The following is a 21,067-nucleotide window of genomic DNA, read 5'->3' on the forward strand; positions in this document are numbered from 1 at the left end:
CTGATATAAAATAGCATTTTACTTTATCTAATGTCTATGATCTATGCTTTACAATGTAATCGTTCTTTCTTTAACATAAAAACACAGAGATTTGTACAGCAAATAGTAACAGCAATGAATTTACAAAATGTATATTGCTTATTGTGTATCCTTATGTATCGCTTTTCCATAGTTTGATAGTTTTGTCATTCTCGAGGGCGGCCGAAGCTATAATGTTGTCCGTTGGATGACACGTTGTGCAAAGTACCACATCTAAAAACGAGACACATGCACGCTGTCAGTGAATAATTAATACAGCGGAAAATTCGAGAGAATTGTGAAAAATATATAATTTATTTAGAGAAATACATCGTACTAGTGGAAAGTGTATTTTTTCAAATATATTTGTGTATATACACATACACATATATTCCACATATTTCTACCAGTGCAATTTAGATAAAAAAAATCTAATATCTAAATATCTTCTCTAAAAATGTTTTTTTGAAAAGTTTTGTCTAAACCATTTTTTCATAGGATGCATATTTTTAGATATTGATCATTAACATTATAAGTAATTCACTGTGTATATACTATATTCATATAAAGATCCATATATTCACATAAAGATCCAAAGATTCAATTTTATTTTAACTCAATTTCTCTTTTTTTTTTTAATGAACACATGCTTACCTGTATGCCCCTGTAGCTTTTGTACTATTTCTTTCGTCTGCAGATTCCAAATGTACACCATGTGATCTTCAGAACCGGATACAATCCACTGTGGGTAGAAAAAAAGACGTTAAAACAATTTTCCGAGTCTATCGCCTCCACGTCTTAATCATGACACATTTGATATATTAATCACAATACGCACTTTTCCACCTGTTACAGAGAAGTTCGCGAAGATGCAATATTTCTCGTTTTTGTGGCCGCTGTACGTTTTCAGACATTTCCCTTTACTGTAATCCCACAGTTTCAATGTGTTGTCCAGCGTTGCTGCCAGAATGTATTTACCGTTCGGCGAAAATTTGACAAACGATACTGGAGGATTGTCGTCATCTATCAAGGTTTTCAGACACTGACCTGACGCAGTATCCCAAATTCGACTGCAAATGACGTGTAAATATGTGATATCAATATTACATCTAAATGTAAATAAATTTCCAGAGAAGATATGGGGCCACTGTTCTTTTGATGTTGTATACTTACCATAATCCGTCATAACTACTCGAAACGATTAAAGAACCATCCCTATTGAAGTGTACCGCGCTCACAGGATCTGAATGTGCCGGCAAGGTTTTAAGACATTTCCCGCTCCTTACATCCCAAATCCGCACACTTTCGTCGAACTGAAAAGACGAATTTTTTTAAATTTTACCTTGCTCAGGATCTGATTATCCTTTTTGTAATCGCATACATAATATTACTAGTTTCATATTTAATAGAAAACCTGACCAAGTTGATTCTCATAAAAATTTATATTTTGATGAGATTCTAAATTGATTTAAAAGGAGCATTTTTACATATAATCAATAAAGAACGAGAAAATATGTGTGCAACTAATTTATATGTTACTTACAGAACCAGAAACTATGAGGTTGGATTGTGGGTTGAAGTTACAACAGAAAACGTAATTACTGTGACCCTTCAACGTTTTTAAACATTTACCCTGAAAAGTAAGATTCTAAGATTAATACATCGAGAAATGTTATATGCAATATATTGTTAAAAAGAAATCTTTAATTTTATCCTATATTAAGATATAAAATTTAAACTTTAATTCCAAGCTTGACGTTATCGAGATATTTAATGTCGACGACTGAAAAGTTTTCAAAATATTTTGAAGCCTCAAAATTAGCGTCAACGTTTATTTTCTTCCAATCACAATAAACTACTACAATAGATTACTTACGGAACTCAATTCCCATATTTTCAAGGTCTTATCGTCAGAAGCTGATACCAGCAATCTACTATCACTAGACCACGCTACATCAGAAATACCGAGCTTGTGGCCAGCTATGGTCTTCTCAAACTTTCCGTCGTAAGCGCCCCAAATTTTGATGAGCTTATCAGCAGCTGAAAAATCAGAAATGTACATTAAAAAATCGTTAATTTTTTCAGTTAGTGTATCTCAAATCAGATCTCCAAAGAATCCGTAATTACCCGAACTGGCCAGCCACTCTCCATTGGGACTGAACTTAACGGACGATACTGCCTTAGTGTGACCTGCCAAGGTATACTTTAGCGTATAGTTGGACTTCTGTAAAAGGAAAAGCAAAGATACAGATAGAAGACACTGCACTACAAAGTAACACTGCTCAAACGATAGTCAAAATTTGACTGTGGATGCACTGTTTGAAACATACGTAGCCGAAAACTAAAACACCTTGAAAAGCGTGAAGCTGTTTGATCGAGCTGGGATCATACAGAAATTACTTGAAGGTAAAAAGTGGGAAAAAACGAGGTTATGCTCCAGTTTAAAATTTCGTAGATATCTAAGAGAATTTGGGTGCGTTCAGCCGATACTCCGCTAGCCTAGCAATCGTAAGCAGTCGCTCGTTTCCTCTTTACGAAAGGAAAGCTGTGCCAATAACGAGACGAAGAAGAAGAAGAAGCTCGTTTCCTCTTCTTTTAATCCATTGGGTCAAAGGAGAGGAAACGAGCGACTGCTCACGATTGCTAGGCTAGCGGAGTATCGGCTGAACGCAGCTTTTGTTTATAATAATCAGAATGATCTGTCATCCCCACGTGTACATCGCTTCGTCTAACGTTCGTAACTCGATTAACCGAACTAACCGGCGTGTTAGCCGCGAGTTTAACCTGTACATACTCTTTACCATGTGTAAATTCTAGGGTATAAGAAGATAGAGCGAAGATAGAGCGATGCTTACAGCGCGTGAGCGCCCAAAAGGAACGCAGCCCTAATGTATTTGTACACATTACCAATATCGCGTTTTTCGTCCCGCTGGCAGCCGCGCTGGAAGAATTATTGACGGACGTTTGGTGTCCCGGCGATGGGCCGAGAGGTACCATATTTCTCAATTGTTTATTAACAAAGTTCAGAAACGCGGCGTCGAGAGCACGACATCCGGATCCGACCCGTAAGCCTAAAGACTATAGAATGGCTGACTCCGGTTAAGATTTCTCTCTGCTATTGAGTATGGGGGCCGTATGGCAATGAAAATCGACCGAAGGTGCTTCGCTTCGGCGAAATCGTGGTAAGCGGTCTGATTGGGCGCTCTGCGTTCTTGCTGTCTCCTCTTCTTTCATGTGAGAGTGAGAGAGAGAGAAATATGGCCATTGCGAACCCTTTCTCTTTTTATGCGTGCTTTCATAAAGATCATTTTATAAGGGCCATGATATATAACAAAATATAAAATAATTGTAATTATACAAGGCACAAATTGAAATGAAAATTTGTAAATGCATCAGAGAAATCATGTTACTTACGCGTTCACGATTTATAACAAATTCTAAAGCAATTCTGCATATTTTATGTTGGGATCAAAATATAAGGCCATAATTTTAATATAACTTTAATAATTAAAATTATTTATAAATATGGTTAGATCATATTTTTTAAATATTTATTAAACTGTACTTTATTTTTTAACAAACATACATGATATACGTTATAATTACAAAGCATAACAAAATGTGAATAATAAATTGATGATTCTTCTCCTTATTACATGGATCGTAATGTGTGATTTGGTTGTCGATCAACGGATCCAATTTCTTCATTTTATGTACAGAACGCATCGAAAATATCTTCGCATTTGAATGTAGTTACATACGGATCGAACGCATATCATATTTGCACTACGTCCATCAGATTTGATAACGTCATTTTGGAGCAGCTTATTATCCTGTAATGCAATTCTTCGTTAAAAATCATATGATTAAAGAATGACTGCAAAATAAAATTAAGTTTGTAACAAGTCAGTTAATGGTAATAATCACTGTCATTCAGTAACACGGACCACTAATATCATCACGATTAAGAAATATTAAATATTAATTTGAAAGAGTTGACACAATATCAAATTTGATTTTATGAGAAACGTATGAAACTTATACTTTTAAATTGATCAATAATAAAGATACAATATGTAATGATATACCAGATTTAGAATTTAGTGTCTAAATTTAACGAAATAATGTTAAGATTAATGAAAACGCCATATTACTTACTGTATCACATTTCACAAAGAAAAAAAATTCTTCTCACATTGGGGTTTCTTTGCAATCAATATTGCAGCGTGTTTGTTGGCTGCGACGTAGATTAAATGAATAATCAATAGTTTCATTCCATACACATTAGCTTTCCTTCCTGCAATTGCATAATTTCTTTTTCAGTAAACTATACATTTTAAGGATGATTGTATGAAATAAAAGATTTAAATATAAGAAATCAGAAAAACGGATTATATTAATCATCGTACTCAGTAACACGGACCTGTTATCATCATAATTAAGAGATGTCGAAGCAGAGAAACTATATAAATTTGCACAAAATTATCCAAGATAATGGTGTGTAAGATAATTATACCTAAGAACTCCAAAGTCTTTATGGGTATCTTACACCTTCAAGATTCCAGACCAATTTACAATGGTCATTTTGAAGAATGGGATGTGGCAAGTTATTCTGCATGAAAGTGGTCGACTTGTACTTGGTCTCAGGTTTCATCCCAAGGATTTCGTCCCATATTTTCTCCTGAGGAGTTTTCAAATTCGCAAATGGTGCAACAAGCGCAATGCATCATTTCCATTTTTCGCGCAGATTTAACCTGAGAAACAAAAAATACATTATAAATAATTTCACAATCGCTTAACGCACTATATATAAGTTGCATTATAAAATATTTTCTCAGAAATGGTTGTAAGATTAATCACTGATAAATCAGAAACACGGACCAATAAGTCTCATCATTTAGATAAACGAAAGAAAACACGTGGTCGGGAACGTGGCCAGCAAACTGCAAATCTTTGTAACGAGCGAATAATCGGAAATGGAGTGTTGGAATCAGCGGAGAAAAACGCAGAGCTGAGCGACGTATCGATGAACGTAGAGAAAGTAAAAGTTTCTTACCATCTTGCGTTTCTCCCGCGGTTTCTTTTCACGCGAGAGAAATGGACCAGCACCATGACGCGTCTCCAACCTCGAACGGTCGCAAAGGAAATGGAACGCAAACGGAAGTAGTCGGTGGTCGGTGCTACTTCTTGTAACGGAAAGCTCCCACTCTCCTTCCTATCTTCATGACTTCAGTGGTAAACCAACCAATCACAGTTGAACGTTGGTAGCTTTACGTCTTCAATTCTCGACTGTAATTGGCCAATTCGCTCAATACTTAAGTCTTCCTGCTTACGTATTCCCGTATGATTTTAATTTAATTTAATCAATGATTAACCTACCAAACAAAAATTTATAACAAATAAATCTTACTTTGCATTATTTGATTAATATAGAATTAATTTTTTATTTTTTGACACAAGGAAAGATTTAGCTGAAAACTTTCCTGCAATTTTGATAGTTGAATTAATCGCCGATTAAATTAAATGGAATTTAGTCGAAGTTAGATGTACATGTTTACTATTTGTGCCGATAATAACATTATAACATAACAAGTACATTTTTTCTTTTACTTTTTAAACTATCCTCTTTTTAGAATATTAAAGTCATTTCAAGGTTTCAGGCTTATTTAAGTGTTCCGATTACATTATTTGAGGTATCCACAATTATCTCATCAATACTTAATTAATTTGATTAAATTCCTGATCGTATAATCTTGCGTTTGTTGAGGAATGTCGGCCACACATCGTAGAAATCATTATCATTTATTTTTCGCTACTATAATACATTACTGTGCTCTCGCAACATTCTCGTTGGAATGATATCTAATATAATAAAGTAACCTTAGTATAGCCGAAGGTGTCACACCTGAGATTTTATTAGCCGCTGCGATCTGTAAGATAAATCTCATTAATACAGACTGTTAAAAGCTGTTGATACAATTATGACTTGATTGAAGAAACAAATGCCGACTTATGTGGAAATAATTACACTTTAATAGCAGCAAATACTATTGGGATTGAAACAAAAAAGGAAAAGAATTTGCTTTTACGGAAGAGCTATCGTTAACGAAAGAATTTACCGTGCGTGGAAGATGTTTCGAAAGTTTCTCTCGATCTTCGGTAGATAGATTTAAGTCAGGACTATAACAGAAATAAAACGAGCGGTTAGTAATGTCATACTTCCCTTAGTAACATTTAGAACATTATCATTCTTATGAATTTTATCGTGCAACAACTAAATAATCAATCAACGAAGTAAATCTTCGATCCTCACCTGTTGTAGTCGATGTCATCAGGTATAGTCATTTGCTCGTTTCTCCTGATGTCATTTACTTGCTCTTGCTGATCCGCGACAACATATTCATATTTCGTCTCTATCTGAAAGCCGAATCGTTGCCAGTGTTTTAAAAATATTGACAAATGTATTTGTTAAATACGTTTGAGTGAAATTGCTGAAATTTCCATTTCGCTTATAAAAGCGCTTTACTTTAAATCGCACAAATATATTCTTACAAAATACAGACGGCAATATGTTCGATCATTAATTCGCAAACCTCTAGTCTTCTCGTCAGACCAGGATCTTCAGCCAGATGGTTTAACTGCGGCAACAGTTTCAATATTTGTGCGAATGTGACTTCCTCGGTCGTCATGGATAGCATTTCGAATGCCGACTTGTGTCCAACAGACTTAGAGCTCTTCAAATTCAACAACCGTCGCCACTTGTTGCACGACCGCACATCGCTCTTGAGTATCTGTACAGCTTCCTGCATTTTGCGAAGAAACTTTCGCGTGTTCTCGATTCTCTCGCGAGAAACGCAGCCTACTGTGTAACCCTTCTCCGTCAATCTCTGGTCAGCGTTATCGGGACGTAAGCTCAGCCGAAACTCCGATCGGCTGGTGAACATTCTGTACGGTTCCGTGGTACCCTCCGTCGTCAAATCATCGATGAGGACGCCAATGTATCCCTCGGTTCGACTTATCAGAAGCGGCGGTTTCTTAAACACCTGGACATACACAGAGATTTGTTCAAAATGTAAAACGTATTTAAAAATGTGTCTATATATTAGCTTTTCAATTGGCAATAAAAAATTCATTTTTTAGAACAAGTTTGATTTACAATCGTGAAATGAAAGGGCTGACTGGATAAGCCAAATCGTCCAAGAGAAATTTTATGCTTCTAAATTCACGTGATTTTAATGGAAAGTCATATAAACTTCTTTTTCTTTTCTTTACATTGAGAAACGTCAATTTATAAGTATTTTCTGCATAACGTCAATCACCTTAGCGGCCGCGTTAACACCCGCGACGATACCTTGTGCAGCTGCTTCTTCGTAGCCGGTGGTACCGTTTATTTGCCCGGCGAGGAACAGTCCCGGAATTTTTTTCGTCTCCAATTGAGTGGTCAATTCTCTGGGGTCTATGTAGTCGTACTCGACACCGTAACCAGGCTTGGCTATTTAAATGTAGATGCAAGTAAGGGAGTTGGAAAGATTTTATAATATAAAATCTTTTATAATATAAAATCATAATAGAAATATAAGTGCCCTATTACTATGACTTAAGCTTAATTGTAGATATCTTAGTAACATATCAAAATAATATAAAAATTGAATAACAAAAACACTCTCTAGACACAAGTCATCCACTTAAAATCTTAATAAATAAATAAATAAATAAATAAAATTGTTCACGCACGAATAATTAAATGCGGTGGATTTCTAAAATTAATCAAAAATAATTCAATCTAAAAAGAGGTTACCTAGACGAGCGTTTTCTAATCCGGGGATACATTTAACGAGTTCCACCTGCTTATCTTCCGGCAGGGTGCACGACAATCCACTTGGGTAAATCAACGGCGAGTCCAGACCTTCCGGCTCCAACCAGATCTGATGTTGAAGTGTTTTGAATCGCAGAATCTTACTCTCTATGCTCGGGCAATACCGCGGGCCCGATATCTCCTCCGTTACGTGTAAATTACAGTGCATATTATCCTTAATGATCTTTGCGACATTTTCATTTGTATGCGTCAGGTACGTTAGTACTTGCTTGTCAGGCGGTAGCCATACGTTGTCGCTCATAAACGAAAACGGTATGGGAGACTCGTCCGGCAGAGATTTCGAACATTTGGTAAAGTCAATGCTCTCTTTCTCCAACCTTGGCGGAGTGCCTAAAAATACGTATATGTTAACTAATATGTTGTTATATATAATTAATGTATAATTAAAATTTCAAACTCTAATCAATATATGCATTAATTAAAACACTAAACATGAAATATATCCATTAAATAGCACATTACACGAATTAATTAGGTCTATATTGCATAGAACATTATTCTTACCAGTTTTCAATCTTCCTATTCGAAAACCAAGCCTGTCGAGCGTATTTGCCAAACCAATGCTGGAATCATCGTTCATTCTACCTGCAGGCCTTTTCTCTAACCCGATGTTTATCTGGCCTTTCAGAAAAGTTCCCGTAGTTATAACTACCGCGTCACCAAATATCTTCGTTCCATCTTCTGCAAATTTAATTAGTCACATTTTAATTATTTTCAGTTAAATTCAAAAATCTCAATTCCTTTCTATCCTATTATAAAAGTTCAAGACATACTAAGAATCACTCCTTCGCAAGACAGAGGCTCGTTCGCCAAAATCAGATCTTCCACAGAGGATTCGTAAATATGCAATCCGGGCATATTGAAGAGTTCCGCTTGAAGATGTTTCTTGTACAATGCTCTGTCGATTTGAGCTCTGAGACCCCATACCGCTGGTCCCTTGCGCTTGTTCAAAACTTTATAGTGTATCCCTGAAATATCACATATCCGACAGCATACTCCATCCAAGGCATCCACTTCTCGCATCAGATGACCCTTTCCAATACCACCAAAGGACGGATTACACGACATCTCTCCTGCAAACGTAATTGTATTCAATTATATCATATTAGATCACACAAATTTACTTTGATCAAAGATGCGTTTCAAGTGCAGCAATCTAAATTTCAGCATGCCATTATTAACTTGAAGTATACGCGTACCTATGGTACTTTTTTTCTGTGTAACCAATAGTGTTTTTGCACCCATCCTAACAGCAGCAGCAGACGCCTCGGTTCCAGCATGACCGCCACCAACAACGATCACGTCAAATTTGCTTTCATTCTTATCTATTAGTTTCCTTAACAAGCGTTTCTGTCCAGAACGTCCATTGCACCACCGGTTTAATAGAGACGATCTGATCCTTGTACAAATCATTTTGCCTCAATGTTATGCCTTTCGTCCGTATTTCACTTCCTGCAAAGATATTTGACCGTTGTTAAATATCAGAGAACAAATTATTGTAATGAAATCGAATATTTTATATCACCGTCTTGTTATAATTTGATTAAATACTCATTAATTATGGCTTATCTATATGTTGATATATTTATCATCAAATATGCCTAATAATCTTTTTCAGTAAAAAAAAATTTATTTTAGCTTATCTCATATAACATTTATCTCTATAAATATTATAAAAATTTCACAATTATTTTTTTTTTTCAGTCTTTATGCTTTCAGCAAAAAAAATTCGCGCGGTAATTAACGAAAGGACAGACGTACAAACGTGAATGTTTTTATTGCACAAATTACAAATAACATAATACAAATAAAAAATGACAGAGGGAGGTATCAAGCGTGATGATCCGCCAGCAGATATTCCTGATCCTTCAAGTTTCTGTACAACGAAACATATCGGCATGCAGTGTGCATTTTCAATAATATTAATCGCTCGCACAGATCTTCCTTGCTCGCAAATTTCAGATCCGCGTATCCCAGATTATTAAAAAATTCCAGAACAAAGTTGAAACAGTTCATATTGATGGCGTTATAGTTAACGGATTTCCACTTGGGATCCTTCGACATGAACGACAACGTCTCGTCCCATCGGGCGGTCCAGGCTGCCGGCACCACTTCCAAGGCGACGCAATCGGTCCACCTGACAGCGTCATTCGCTATCAGTCCCTCTCTGTCGAACTCCAGGATAACGCCAGCGGAATCAACTATCCCGATATGTAGATCGTCACTCGTCACGTCGTAATCATCGAGGAAGCTGCCTCGCGAGGGCCGAATTACGACGCTGGTCGGATTGTGCGCGGCATTTGCAAACGGATACGGAACGCAAAACGGGTCCACGACGAAATTCTGCATTCGCGACGAGCACACCGGACACGTCGCCGGTACACGCCGGCAGAATACACTCTTCGTCGAGCAATGACGGAAACAGACGACGCCTGGATCATTATTCATGTTTCTCCAAAGAGCGGTATTGCGCTTAAATCTCACTGTGGGGCGTTCATTCGACAAAATTTAATTCCATCTTCCTAGAGACACTTTCATTCCTGTGATCCTGTCAAAGAGGACGAGAGAACCGCCAGTCCTGCAGAACGAGACGTACGTAAAATAATAAACACTTGTCACGTGGGATCGGCTCCGTCGGCCTCGGCCATTCTTTTCGTTTCACTACTTCACAACGCTCGTACTGGAAACGAGAAAGCAGAAAGATACGAAAAGTGTAAAAAAATATCAGCGATAACGCAAACAAGGTATATGTATAAAACAAGTTTGCGTACGCACACAACACAGGTGTTTAGGTAGCGAGATCGTGTAATCCTAACCTAATCTGACCTAACCTAAATGACATCTCAAACAATGTAAAAAGTCGACCGCGCGCACGGTGGAAATATCTCACGTCCACGTATTAGCTGCAATCGAAGGGCAAGATATATTGCGCTAATCATCTCGCGTTATCAAAAACAATTAAATGGAAAAACCGGGTCACTTAACCTTAAACTTAAAACTTCCCGACATACTCACACGACAGGCACGCGTGCAACCGCGGTTTGCGTGGGTGTCATGGAAAAAAGTGTCTTCTTCGCAACGAGAGGATCGGCGTCAGGAACGCGTGTGTCACACGTCCAACGAGTTACAACAATTTACGAGACTTTTCGTCGCAGGCAGTGATCGGCTCCCGGTTACACATGCGATCACGCGATGACGTCAGACGATACACGACATCGATATTTCAGGTATTCCCGTTGGCAGATAAAATCGCGACCTACTTTACCGGCCGGTAACCCCGATGGCGCCACCGTTCGCTCGACTCGGCGTCGGCGAAACGCGATAAGAGCCTCGAAGGGGATCGCAAGCATTTCTCTCCTCCCGCTTCTCTCTTCTCGCGCCGTGTAGTCCCGTTTCCTCGTCGCCAGCAGCCATCGCAGGGTACACGTACGTTCTCGTCCGACGCGGCCTAGGCACCGCGATATATTTGCAATCGCTGCACCTTCTTACACTTTCTGCAGCCGAATATCGGAGCGTATCGGAGGTGCAAAAGGTGCAACGGAATAAAGCGCGAAAATAAAATACCGCGTCGTGCGGCGCGAGAAAAGGATTTTGCCGATTCCGGCTGGGATTGCGGGTGAGGAAGAAGCCTTGGGCCGAGCGAGCCACGCGGTAATGAAAGGCTGGTTTAATCGCGACGAGGAGGGCAAGGTGATCATAGACAACAATGGGTTTGTTACGATCACATGCGAAGGTAATGGTAAAGGTAATAACAATCACACGATGGATCATATGATACGTATATGACATGTTCTATCTTTCTATCGGACAATGCTCATTGTTTCTTCGGCTATATAATGTCTGTGAGCAATAAGTAATGTCAATACGAAAGTAGACGTAAGCAGACCTGCGGACAAGCATTAATAACGTGTATATTTACAGAGGAAAATGTGATTTTCCAACTTCACATATCGGAGATTGACGACAAGGCGGAAAAAATGTGCTTCAATGTCAATGGCAACGATATACAGATCGATGTCATTCCATGGGAGATAGTTGACAATGATTCCGAGAGTGAGAAACAGGCGGATAAGTCCAAGGAGTCCGATAAGGCCGACACGCCAACGACGAGTAAAGGCGGAAATGCGATTTTCCCATGGTGCGACGCCTCGACGAAGATCTTTCTGAAGGAGTACAAAGAGAAGAAGGAATTGGTGAGGAATCGGCAACTGAAAAACATGAAGAAGGCGTATCAGGAGATAGCCAAAAATTTGATGGAGAATGGCTTCAGTGTGTCGTCTCTGCAAGTGGAAAACAGATACAAAACGCTCAAACGCGCTTACAAGAACATGATGATACACAACAGGAGAAACGGGAGGGGAAAGTACATCTGCAGTTACGAACAGTGAGTTTGTTTCTGAATTTCTACAGGTTGACCTAAATCGTCAGAGATCGATTCACATGTTAAATGTGCTTACAGAGACCTGGACGAAATCTTTGCGTCTGATTTATATGAAACGGAAATGAATGGCGACGATGACTCAAAGGCAGGGTAAGTTATAACTCATCGGGGTATAGAATTATTTGCTGATTGATCACTGTTAATTCAAATATTTATTACAGATCCATGATGATTGCCAAAAGCAGTGGTACCGAGACAGCAGATAATTTGAAAGTCACTCAGCATAATGCCAGATTGGAAGCTCAGAACGTGCAAATAATTGAGAACCTGCAGGGCTGTCAGCGTTTATTAAGAAATTTAATCAGCAGGATGGACAACAAAAATAAAAATTCCAATTATATGCGAAATGGAGTCTTGCAAGTATGCATGGAGATGCGGGATATGCAGAAGGAAGAATTTGCACGCGCGGAGGAACATAGAGAGAAGGCCAATACTCAGAGAGAGATAAGAAACAGTCTGTTGGAAGAAATTGTAACGATTCTCAAGTCTGGGAAGGACACGTAATACGATCGACAAGCACGCGAGCTCGTTTGCATCCTCAATATATATATATAGTTACGAAATATAATAGAATTTATTTATTCTATTAAATGCGGAAAGCGAGATGACGTCGTATATTTTTATAATTTCATCACATAACTAATGTTCTTTAACGCGTTGTCTGCCCAGGTTTGTTCCGTGTACCACGTAGTAGAATCTTCATTATAATACCAAGTAGAAAGTTTTCACGGGCATATAATGATGAAATACTGTATAATATGATTACAAGGCTGCATCGTGCAGTTACTATGTTGAATAACACATTTTTTACTTTCTTTATATCGTTATTAAGCTATGCTGAGATTTTACATTAGATGGTGTCCATACCAATGACATACATAACAAATGATGTTTTTATAAGTTTTAAAAATTGTTCGATAGCGCTGGTCAGGGTAACACTGAAAAGTTAGGTATTGGTCACGGAGGATAGACTACTATCATCATATGGCAGTCAACGTGTTAACTTATCTAGCGAGCCAATCGCAAATGAAAATGTACATAGGACTGAACCTGGGACCCGCTACAAATCGACTGCTCTCACATGTCACTCCCAATTTGAGTTTCCCTAAAGTTATAATTAAAGGAGTTAGATAATTAAAAGTTAAATGGGATAACTGTAATTGAATTAGGGTTAAAATTGAGAAGATTGAAATTCTACAAATCGATCCAAAAGTTATCTTTTACGATTCTGTATATTAATACTGAAGAATAAATTAATATTTCTGACATCGTTGAAGTGTTTTGGTACCTTAAACCTGTAACTGTACAAACTGTTATTTAATTATTAATTCTGTAAAGTATGTTCGTGGAAGGGAGGGCAAGATGATGTAAAAATGTTCCTAAATCCTAATTCATCTTTATTTGACTCTACTCTGTCTTCCAGCTCCATCAGTATCTCCGGCGTCACGTTACGGTGACTAGATGATTTTTTGTAAAGCGTCGCATATGCACCCACGAAAAGATCGTGTCCAATAGGAGAGAGGGGCAGAATCTGACGCAATCCTCGCGCGTGGAAATCGGGCCTCAATCTCGCTTCCCCCCACGCTTCCCGCTGTTTCCTGTCGCGGTTTGTCGCTCACGTGTCTCGCGGTTGTGCGCTTAGCATATTTCCCTATTTATTGACGTATTTATTAATTTATTCGCCGACGATGATCGTTTCCACGAACGGGGGCAACCCAAACGCGCTGAAGCTGATTGTCGCAGCTAAATTGGCTCAGGAGACCGTCTCTGTCAGGATTCTGAAGCCCAGCGGTGGGTCCATTAACCTCTTCCTGCTTGTCCCCTCCGCGTCTCGCATAAATTATTTACGAAAGGGAATATATTGGATTAAATCATACGCGAGATTAGATTCGTACACTACCTCGACTTGCAAGAATTACTTTTGATCGTATCTCTCAGCAGTCAAACCGATTAACTCCGGTTTTTGTGAATTGTTTAGATTTTTAAGATTCAGAGCACCATGAGTGCTTTTTGTATCTTCATCAGTTTTCTCTATGTCGCCAAGTCAATCAATTCGACTTCTACAAGGCTCAGTTAATGTGGTTATGACTACATATTGTATTACGTGTAGACGCTGCCTTGGGTCGCTTGCCAACGCTGACTACGCCATCAGGAGTATCTCTGTTCAGCGTCTCTTCAGCGCTACGCTTCCTGTTGCCGGTACCTAAAGAATCGGAGGTTCTTAACGACAGATGGTTGGAATGGGAAATTTCTCAATTACAGGTATTGTTTTAATTAGATATTGCATCAACTACAGACTTGCTTTCTGTTTACAATTGAACCTAGTCTAGTCTAGTCTTTGTTTTTTATGTTGTTTTTTATAGTCATATGTCGTTCAACTCCATAGAAAGCTATTAATAATTTTGAGAATATATAAGACAAAGATTCTTTGAAACACGTATTAAAGTCTAATATATTCTTTACAGCCAACCATATTAAGTCACGCAAGCACAAGAACTTCCAAAACCCCACAGAAATCTGACTTATGGTCTTTACTAAAAGATCTCAATAATGCACTGAAAGAAAAAGAGTACTTAATTGAGGTAAATAAACAAAAACATCACTCAAATGTCCTTTTTATCGTCCATCTTTTACTCCATTCTTTGATATCTTTTTTTTTTTTAGAAATGTAGTAATTTATCACCAGCAGATATTTCTATTTGGGTAAGTCTTTGGAGCACGATATTGGTTACAGATATCGCAAACAATATTGCCAAGGACTTGCCAAACCTTGATAGCTGGTTAGCTAATATTCAGAAGCAGTCAGTTATCCAGCAATCGATTAAGGTAAAATTTCATTGCAAATGGTATCTCATAAACATAGAGATTTGACATATATAATTAAACAAATTTGGAATATGTCTGTCAAGGAATCCATTGAAATGTTCAACTTGGAAAGAGGCGCGAAAGCTATCGCAAGCATTGAAGCTGCTTCCTGGTTCCCTGTCAATACAACCTCAAATTCCCAAGTTCACGAATCAGTACCTAGTGACGTAAGTGTTTTTAAATATTTTTTTAACGAACATTCCACAAACAACAATAAGGGTTGTTCCAATCTGTTGGTAAACTAACTAATAGTTAAATCATATGTTTACACAGTAAAAAATTTAATGTCAGTGATGTCCACTCTAAATTTTGTGTTAAATAACTAATTCTAAATGTCAACAAGTAACACGATGAATGAGTTATTTTAACACAAAATTTAGAGTGGATTTTTATTGACATTTGGTACACAACATTTTTTTCTGTGTATCTTTGTCTAATTTGAAGGAAAAACAAAGACATTTATATGATTTAACTATTAGTTAGTTTACAGATGGGAACAACCGACCCAGGCCCTCTTTGATACACGTGTAAATCTAAATGACTTGTTTTAGATTAGCCCAACTAAGGAAAAAGAAGTGGAGATAGTTAGTCAAGAAGAACTTCGCAATGTGGCAAAGAGTTGGACCACTGATCAATATCCAGAAGTCAAGGAAAGCTCATATCCCATGTAAGTTCATATATCCCATATCTAACAAATTTATATAGTTTATACGTGAATTTATTGAACCGATTATATATTCTTTTTAGATTACCTAAAAAAGGTGAACGAAATGTATTGATAACATCGGCTCTTCCTTATGTCAATAATGTTCCGCATCTGGGAAATATTATTGGTTGCGTTCTTTCAGCTGATATCTTTGCAAGGTTTGTAGGTACACTTAAATATCAATAAGTATAGTATCTTGTAACTTAATATAATATTGAACTTTCTTGATTTGCGCAGGTATTGCAGGCAAAGAAACTACAACACCCTCTACATAAGGTAATTATGTTTTTTCTTGCAACATACGTGAGAAAAGCGACGTTCCAACTTAAATAATTTAAATTTTAGTGGAACCGACGAATACGGCACCGCGACTGAAGCAAAAGCTTTGCAAGAGAAAACTACTCCTCAAGCTATTTGTGATAAATTCTTCGACATCCACAACGACGTTTACCGCTGGTTCGGCATCGGATTCGACTATTTCGGCCGCACTACTACACCTGAGCAAACAGAGTAAGATTGCGTCACGTTTTATTTTCATCGTTCTTTTATCTTTTATTGTTATATTTACATTAAATACGTTTATCTTTGTTACAATATCTTTCAGAATCGTTCAAGCGTTTTTCCTGAAAATTAAATCGCAAGGCTATATTTTTACCGAGACCGTGGAACAACTCCATTGCGAATCCTGCGATCGGTTTCTCGCCGATAGGTTCGTGGAGGGCATATGTCCCGGATGCAAGTACGAAGACGCGCGCGGTGACCAATGCGATGGTTGCGGTCATCTCGTGAACGCGGTCGAGTTAATAAATCCTCGATGTAAGATGTGTAACAATAGACCTGTCGTGAAAAACTCGGTACAATTCTTCTTGGATTTACCCAAGGTAAGATTTGCATCGTGACGCTCCGTTAATGCGTTTCCAGTAGAATGCGGATTATATTCATAGCTCTTCCGTGTTGCAGCTAGAACAGGAACTAAAGAAATATTCAGCTACCGTGGAAAAGGGATGGTCCAACGTCGCCAGAGTGGTTTCAAAAGCGTGGTTACGCGACGGTCTTAAGCCGCGTTGTATAACCAGAGATTTGAAGTGGGGCATCCCGGTTCCGGTAGAGGGTTTCGAAAATAAGGTGTTTTACGTCTGGTTTGACGCCCCTTTCGGATATATCAGTATTACAAAGAGGTATACCAAAGAATATAAGAAATGGTGGCAACCTCCTCAGGATACGAAAATCGATTTGTGCCAATTTATGGCAAAGGATAACGTTCCGTTCCACGTGATAATGTTCCCCGCTTGTTTACTAGCAGCTGATCAAAATTACACGTTGATGAAATATATAATGGCAACCGGTATGATATCTCCAAAGAGTGCATATTTGTCGGATGCATTTACTTTATGACTATGTCTTTGTATACTTATCTAAACATCTTTTTTTCTTTCGAATCTTTTTTTTGTTTTATTTGTTCACACGCAATCTTTTCGTCGATTTTCTTGTAGATTTAACAATTATTTCGTTTCAGAATATTTAAATTATGAAGATAAAAAATTTTCCAAGTCTCGGGGCATCGGAGTGTTTGGAACCGATGCCAGAGATACCGGCATTCCAGCTGATGTGTGGCGATTTTATTTGGCCTTTATCAGGCCCGAAACTCAAGATTCAACTTTTAATTGGGTGGATTTAGCCACGAAAAACAATAGCGAGTTACTAAATAATCTTGGGAATTTTGTCAACAGGTTTGTAGCTACCACATTTCTTTGTAAGCCATCAGTAATTAACGTCGCGATGTTATTAACAGTCCCAAAAACTTATTACGGCTAGAGCTCTGGTATTCTCTGAAAAGTTCTTCGACTCTAATGTACCACCGATAGAGCCGGAAGAGGCTGACTGGACCCTATTAGCGTTGGCGCAACGCGAACTGTCGTCTTACGTAAACGCCATGGAACAAGCCAAGTTCAGAGATGGCTTAAGACACATATTGGCGATTTCGAAGCACGGCAATCAGTACATGCAATTTCAACAGCCTTGGGTGAAAATCAAGGGAAACGACGACGACAAGTATAAGCAATTTTATTTATTCTAACCGCTTTCTCGTCGGTTCGTCCTTTTTGAGTAATATTTTTATTTGAAACCAACAGGAAAAGGGCCGGAACTGTCGTTGCAATTTGTTGCAATTTAGCCTGCCTTCTGTCAGCCCTTTTGGCTCCCTTTATGCCCAGTACAACCAAACAATTGAGATCTCAATTAGGTTTGAGTAACAAAACTTACGGCTACATTCCTGAAACGATAACAAATATGTTACCTACGTGGCACAAAATCGGCAAGCCCAGTCCGCTATTCACTAAGATTGAAGATCAAAAGGTAGAAATGTTACGCAAGAAATACGCTGGCCAGCAGGAAAATAATGGCCAAGCAGCGGCTAAAAGCTCCGACGAAATTGTCGCCTCATTAGAAGCTGCTATTACAAAACAGGTTTAGTATCTTTTTTTCTGTTATATTGATGCGAGAATCATCTCCTTTAAACAATTTTATGTATTTTTTAGGGCAATCTAGTAAGAGAACTGAAAGCTAAACATGACAAAAGCGTTTGGCAACCGCAAGTAGAAATTTTGTTAGATCTGAAAAAGAAGCTAATTGATCTCAAAAGTAATACGAACGCGCCTGAAAAAAAATCACCCCCGAAAAATAAGAAGGCCGAACCGAAGCACGTGCCGGAACAAAATGGGGAACAAAATGCTCCAACAGACGTGGCGGCATTAGAATCTGCTATCGCAAAGCAGGTATTGAATATCACATAAGGGTACTATTTTTCTTAGTAATTTAGCGTTTCAATTTGCTACATTACGTCGCAATTTTAGGGCAATCTTGTGCGGGAGTTAAAGGCTAAGGAAGACGGAAGTGTGTGGAAGCCACAAGTGGAGATATTGGTGAAACTGAAACAGCGTTTAGCAGATCTCACTGGAACAGCGCCAGTTGTCGTCGACAAGAAATCCAAGAAGAAAAAGTAACTACACTTCCTTCGTAATAGAACGATGAGATTTTTTTCATCTATTACGTTATTCATGTAGTTATTTAACTAATAAGAGTATTCGACTAACAATAAGAAATACACATGCGCTTTATTTTATACGTTTATTTTACCCCACTCGCGCGTTGTGTATCGGGACTTAGAAGAGGAGAATCGTGAAGACATTTGTACTTTATTTAAATGCGTTTATTCGCTATATGTAATGATGATCAGGTAAATAATTTACGTAACAATTGAGAATCCCATTATTATCAGTACCTATTTTCATATCCTTTACTGGTATCGTTTCGACATCAGCACCTGTTGGAAGAGACGACTTGCTTCTGGAAGCACCAGAATAACGTTATTCGTAGGTGGTGCTTTATCTTTTAGCAATATCTTATTTTTCTTATTAATTTTAATGCCTTTTTTAACGTCTGGTTTAATACCTTGTCTCATACCTGGTTTAATGGTTGGTTTAATGTCTGATTTAATGTTTGGTACAATACCTCGTGTAATACCTGACGTTCGTTTTGAATTCATCATGTAGAAAACAAAGTGCTCGATACTAAATACGATAAGTGAAATTATCACGCCAAAGAACAGAAGAATCAAAATCGGCGCCGCTTCGTAGATTGTCACACTAGAGACAAAGATCTCGTTGCTTGGGCAATAAGGCCTTCTGGCCGACCGGCGACGTATCTCTCGTCGCCGAAGTCCCGACGTAGATATCCTCAGTAATCTATATTAAATAATATTGACCTAATATTTATTTTGTAGGCTGAAAATTGCAGCATTCAACATGTACACAATAATGATGTACTCACGCTATTTTGGAGATTTCGTGAAAGTGACTTTTAAGATTGCACCACAGGCCCAACTCGGAGGGTTGCAATAGATGAACTTCCGTTAGCTGACATATCATCTGCTTATCGAACGCGACTTCGATAGATGGATAGATATCGTCCGGATCCGCGTGATAAGCGAAGCCTCCCTTCTTTATTCCCTCCACGCCATCCTCGATCGGAATAAATCTCTTCCATTCCGGTACAGCGTTCCAATAGGGCTTAAAATATTGCACATCCGGTCTTTGGTTCTAGCAAAAATAGAAGCTTATCAGAGAGCGATTAAGCTAAAAAATATTGAACTACTATTTTGGAACGCGCTTTTACCCGCAGCAGAAAATCGAAAAAGACATTTTTCTCGGCCGCGAGCTGCATCTTACTATGCGCCAGCGAATACAGCGAGTCATTCATCTTTTGAAGGGGATCGTTGAATCTAGCCGATACTATCGCCGCCCCGTAGTAATTATATACCAACAGGCCGAAGATCGTGATATGAATGAGGGCGATTCGACTCGCCGATTGATCAGAGAGAGAAGGAAAACCTGATCGATATTATGATAACAGAAGAACGCAATATATCTCCGTTGTCGTCGTATCGTCATGATCGTAAGTACCTTGCTGGCATAATGCGGCAACGGTGATCAATGCCGAAATGCTACAGCCGTAATCGTTGGCACGTTCCAGTTTCAGTATGCAGGACAGAATGAGAATTGCGACCACCAACATCGCGATAATCATGTACCACGTGTCCGCTGCGAACGGCTTTAGTATTATCCAAGGTTTCATCTTCGTCGCCGGTATGGTACGAAACATGAAACAGGTACTGAATGAAAAATTACTCGCGTATCAAACAAGAGAAAACATTATTTTACATCACTACATTTGTTATATTTTATTTATACATGCACACATTTTCTCCATAGGGTGTTGCTTACCGCGTGGGCCATTGTTGAAAAATGACACGCGCATATCCGTATCTTTCGATTGTCAGGATAGACGGATAGTAGCCCAAATCGGCATCGTCCCTCTTCAAGGTGCTCATCAGAGGACCGTTACTGTCGTTCTTCTCCCAGTGGTTGATTTCGATGAGGTCCATGCTACGTGCAAAAACATTCGTTGAGCAATTGTTACACAGTATATGCAGAGATATTTAGATGTATCATAATCAATTACGTGAAGTTAAACATGTTGGCGACGTGCGAGAGAAGAGTGTGTCCAAATTTTGGCCAGTTGTCCATAACTTGGAGGCCGTCGCCCTCCAGATAATCTATCAAACTCACGTGCTTTGGTCTGTGCAGTACCTACGAATATCATT

The 21,067-nt window shown here is 38.4% G+C and overlaps 6 protein-coding genes, 1 long non-coding RNA gene and 1 other non-coding gene across 11 annotated transcripts; 2 read left to right on the top strand and 6 right to left on the bottom strand.

Annotated features, from left to right (window-relative positions):
* Positions 1-6: 6 nt before the first annotated feature.
* LOC112467791 (protein will die slowly) lies at positions 7-3,155 on the bottom strand. Its single transcript, XM_025036606.1, has 8 exons — positions 2,926-3,155; positions 2,146-2,242; positions 1,895-2,058; positions 1,562-1,651; positions 1,192-1,331; positions 857-1,088; positions 673-760; positions 7-252 (listed from the first exon to the last, which is right to left on the bottom strand). Exons 1-8 carry the CDS (start codon positions 3,013-3,015, stop codon positions 152-154), a joined length of 1,002 nt encoding a protein of 333 aa, XP_024892374.1. The 5' UTR covers positions 3,016-3,155; the 3' UTR covers positions 7-151.
* Positions 3,156-3,566: 411 nt separating this feature from the next.
* Positions 3,567-5,266, bottom strand: LOC112467817. Its single transcript, XR_003042323.1, has 4 exons — positions 5,075-5,266; positions 4,535-4,772; positions 4,177-4,315; positions 3,567-3,851 (listed from the first exon to the last, which is right to left on the bottom strand). It is a non-coding gene; the product is annotated as an uncharacterized LOC112467817 (long non-coding RNA).
* Positions 4,848-4,918, bottom strand: LOC112467844. The gene has a single exon (XR_003042327.1). It is a non-coding gene; the product is annotated as a small nucleolar RNA U18 (small nucleolar RNA).
* Positions 5,267-5,804: 538 nt separating the features above from the next.
* LOC112467814 (protein MTO1 homolog, mitochondrial) lies at positions 5,805-9,888 on the bottom strand. 2 transcript variants are annotated; one of them, XM_025036648.1, is made up of 10 exons: positions 9,831-9,888; positions 9,094-9,346; positions 8,668-8,967; positions 8,399-8,575; positions 7,817-8,224; positions 7,338-7,510; positions 6,612-7,061; positions 6,332-6,435; positions 6,138-6,198; positions 5,805-5,948 (listed from the first exon to the last, which is right to left on the bottom strand). In XM_025036648.1, exons 2-10 carry the CDS (start codon positions 9,305-9,307, stop codon positions 5,844-5,846), a joined length of 1,992 nt encoding a protein of 663 aa, XP_024892416.1. In that variant the 5' UTR covers positions 9,308-9,346; positions 9,831-9,888; the 3' UTR covers positions 5,805-5,843. The 2 variants fall into 2 exon arrangements, with proteins under 2 accessions (XP_024892416.1, XP_024892415.1); XM_025036647.1 differs by lacking the exon at positions 9,831-9,888 and adding an exon at positions 9,656-9,717.
* Positions 9,659-11,100, bottom strand: LOC112467816 (MKRN2 opposite strand protein). Of its 2 annotated transcripts, none has more exons than XM_025036652.1 (2): positions 10,910-11,100; positions 9,659-10,574 (listed from the first exon to the last, which is right to left on the bottom strand). In XM_025036652.1, exon 2 carries the CDS (start codon positions 10,340-10,342, stop codon positions 9,725-9,727), a length of 618 nt encoding a protein of 205 aa, XP_024892420.1. In that variant the 5' UTR covers positions 10,343-10,574; positions 10,910-11,100; the 3' UTR covers positions 9,659-9,724. The 2 variants fall into 2 exon arrangements, with proteins under 2 accessions (XP_024892420.1, XP_024892421.1); XM_025036653.1 differs by lacking the exon at positions 10,910-11,100 and adding an exon at positions 10,670-10,903.
* Positions 11,101-11,292: 192 nt separating this feature from the next.
* LOC112467815 lies at positions 11,293-13,601 on the top strand. 2 transcript variants are annotated; one of them, XM_025036650.1, is made up of 4 exons: positions 11,293-11,639; positions 11,816-12,278; positions 12,354-12,425; positions 12,497-13,601. In XM_025036650.1, exons 1-4 carry the CDS (start codon positions 11,549-11,551, stop codon positions 12,837-12,839), a joined length of 969 nt encoding a protein of 322 aa, XP_024892418.1. In that variant the 5' UTR covers positions 11,293-11,548; the 3' UTR covers positions 12,840-13,601. The 2 variants fall into 2 exon arrangements, with proteins under 2 accessions (XP_024892418.1, XP_024892419.1); XM_025036651.1 differs by lacking the exon at positions 11,293-11,639 and adding an exon at positions 11,660-11,747.
* Positions 13,602-13,898: 297 nt separating this feature from the next.
* Positions 13,899-19,022, top strand: LOC112467838 (methionine--tRNA ligase, cytoplasmic). The gene is made up of 16 exons (XM_025036702.1): positions 13,899-14,126; positions 14,446-14,597; positions 14,801-14,917; positions 15,000-15,161; positions 15,245-15,367; positions 15,752-15,867; positions 15,948-16,064; positions 16,144-16,182; positions 16,252-16,416; positions 16,511-16,787; positions 16,867-17,251; positions 17,423-17,636; positions 17,722-17,958; positions 18,039-18,372; positions 18,444-18,680; positions 18,759-19,022. The coding sequence occupies exons 1-16, from the start codon at positions 14,024-14,026 to the stop codon at positions 18,906-18,908; spliced, it is 2,928 nt and encodes a 975-aa protein (XP_024892470.1). The 5' UTR covers positions 13,899-14,023; the 3' UTR covers positions 18,909-19,022.
* A 94-nt stretch (positions 19,023-19,116) lies between these two features.
* Positions 19,117-21,058, bottom strand: LOC112467839. The gene is made up of 6 exons (XM_025036703.1): positions 20,926-21,058; positions 20,688-20,849; positions 20,367-20,575; positions 20,080-20,294; positions 19,735-20,003; positions 19,117-19,649 (listed from the first exon to the last, which is right to left on the bottom strand). Exons 1-6 carry the CDS (start codon positions 20,988-20,990, stop codon positions 19,202-19,204), a joined length of 1,368 nt encoding a protein of 455 aa, XP_024892471.1. The 5' UTR covers positions 20,991-21,058; the 3' UTR covers positions 19,117-19,201.
* Between the last annotated feature and the right edge of the window lie 9 nt (positions 21,059-21,067).

The sequence above is a fragment of the Temnothorax curvispinosus genome, unplaced genomic scaffold, assembly GCF_003070985.1.
Source record: "Temnothorax curvispinosus isolate PA1 unplaced genomic scaffold, ASM307098v1 QBEX01017816.1, whole genome shotgun sequence".
Classification (NCBI taxonomy): Eukaryota; Metazoa; Arthropoda; class Insecta; order Hymenoptera; family Formicidae; genus Temnothorax; species Temnothorax curvispinosus.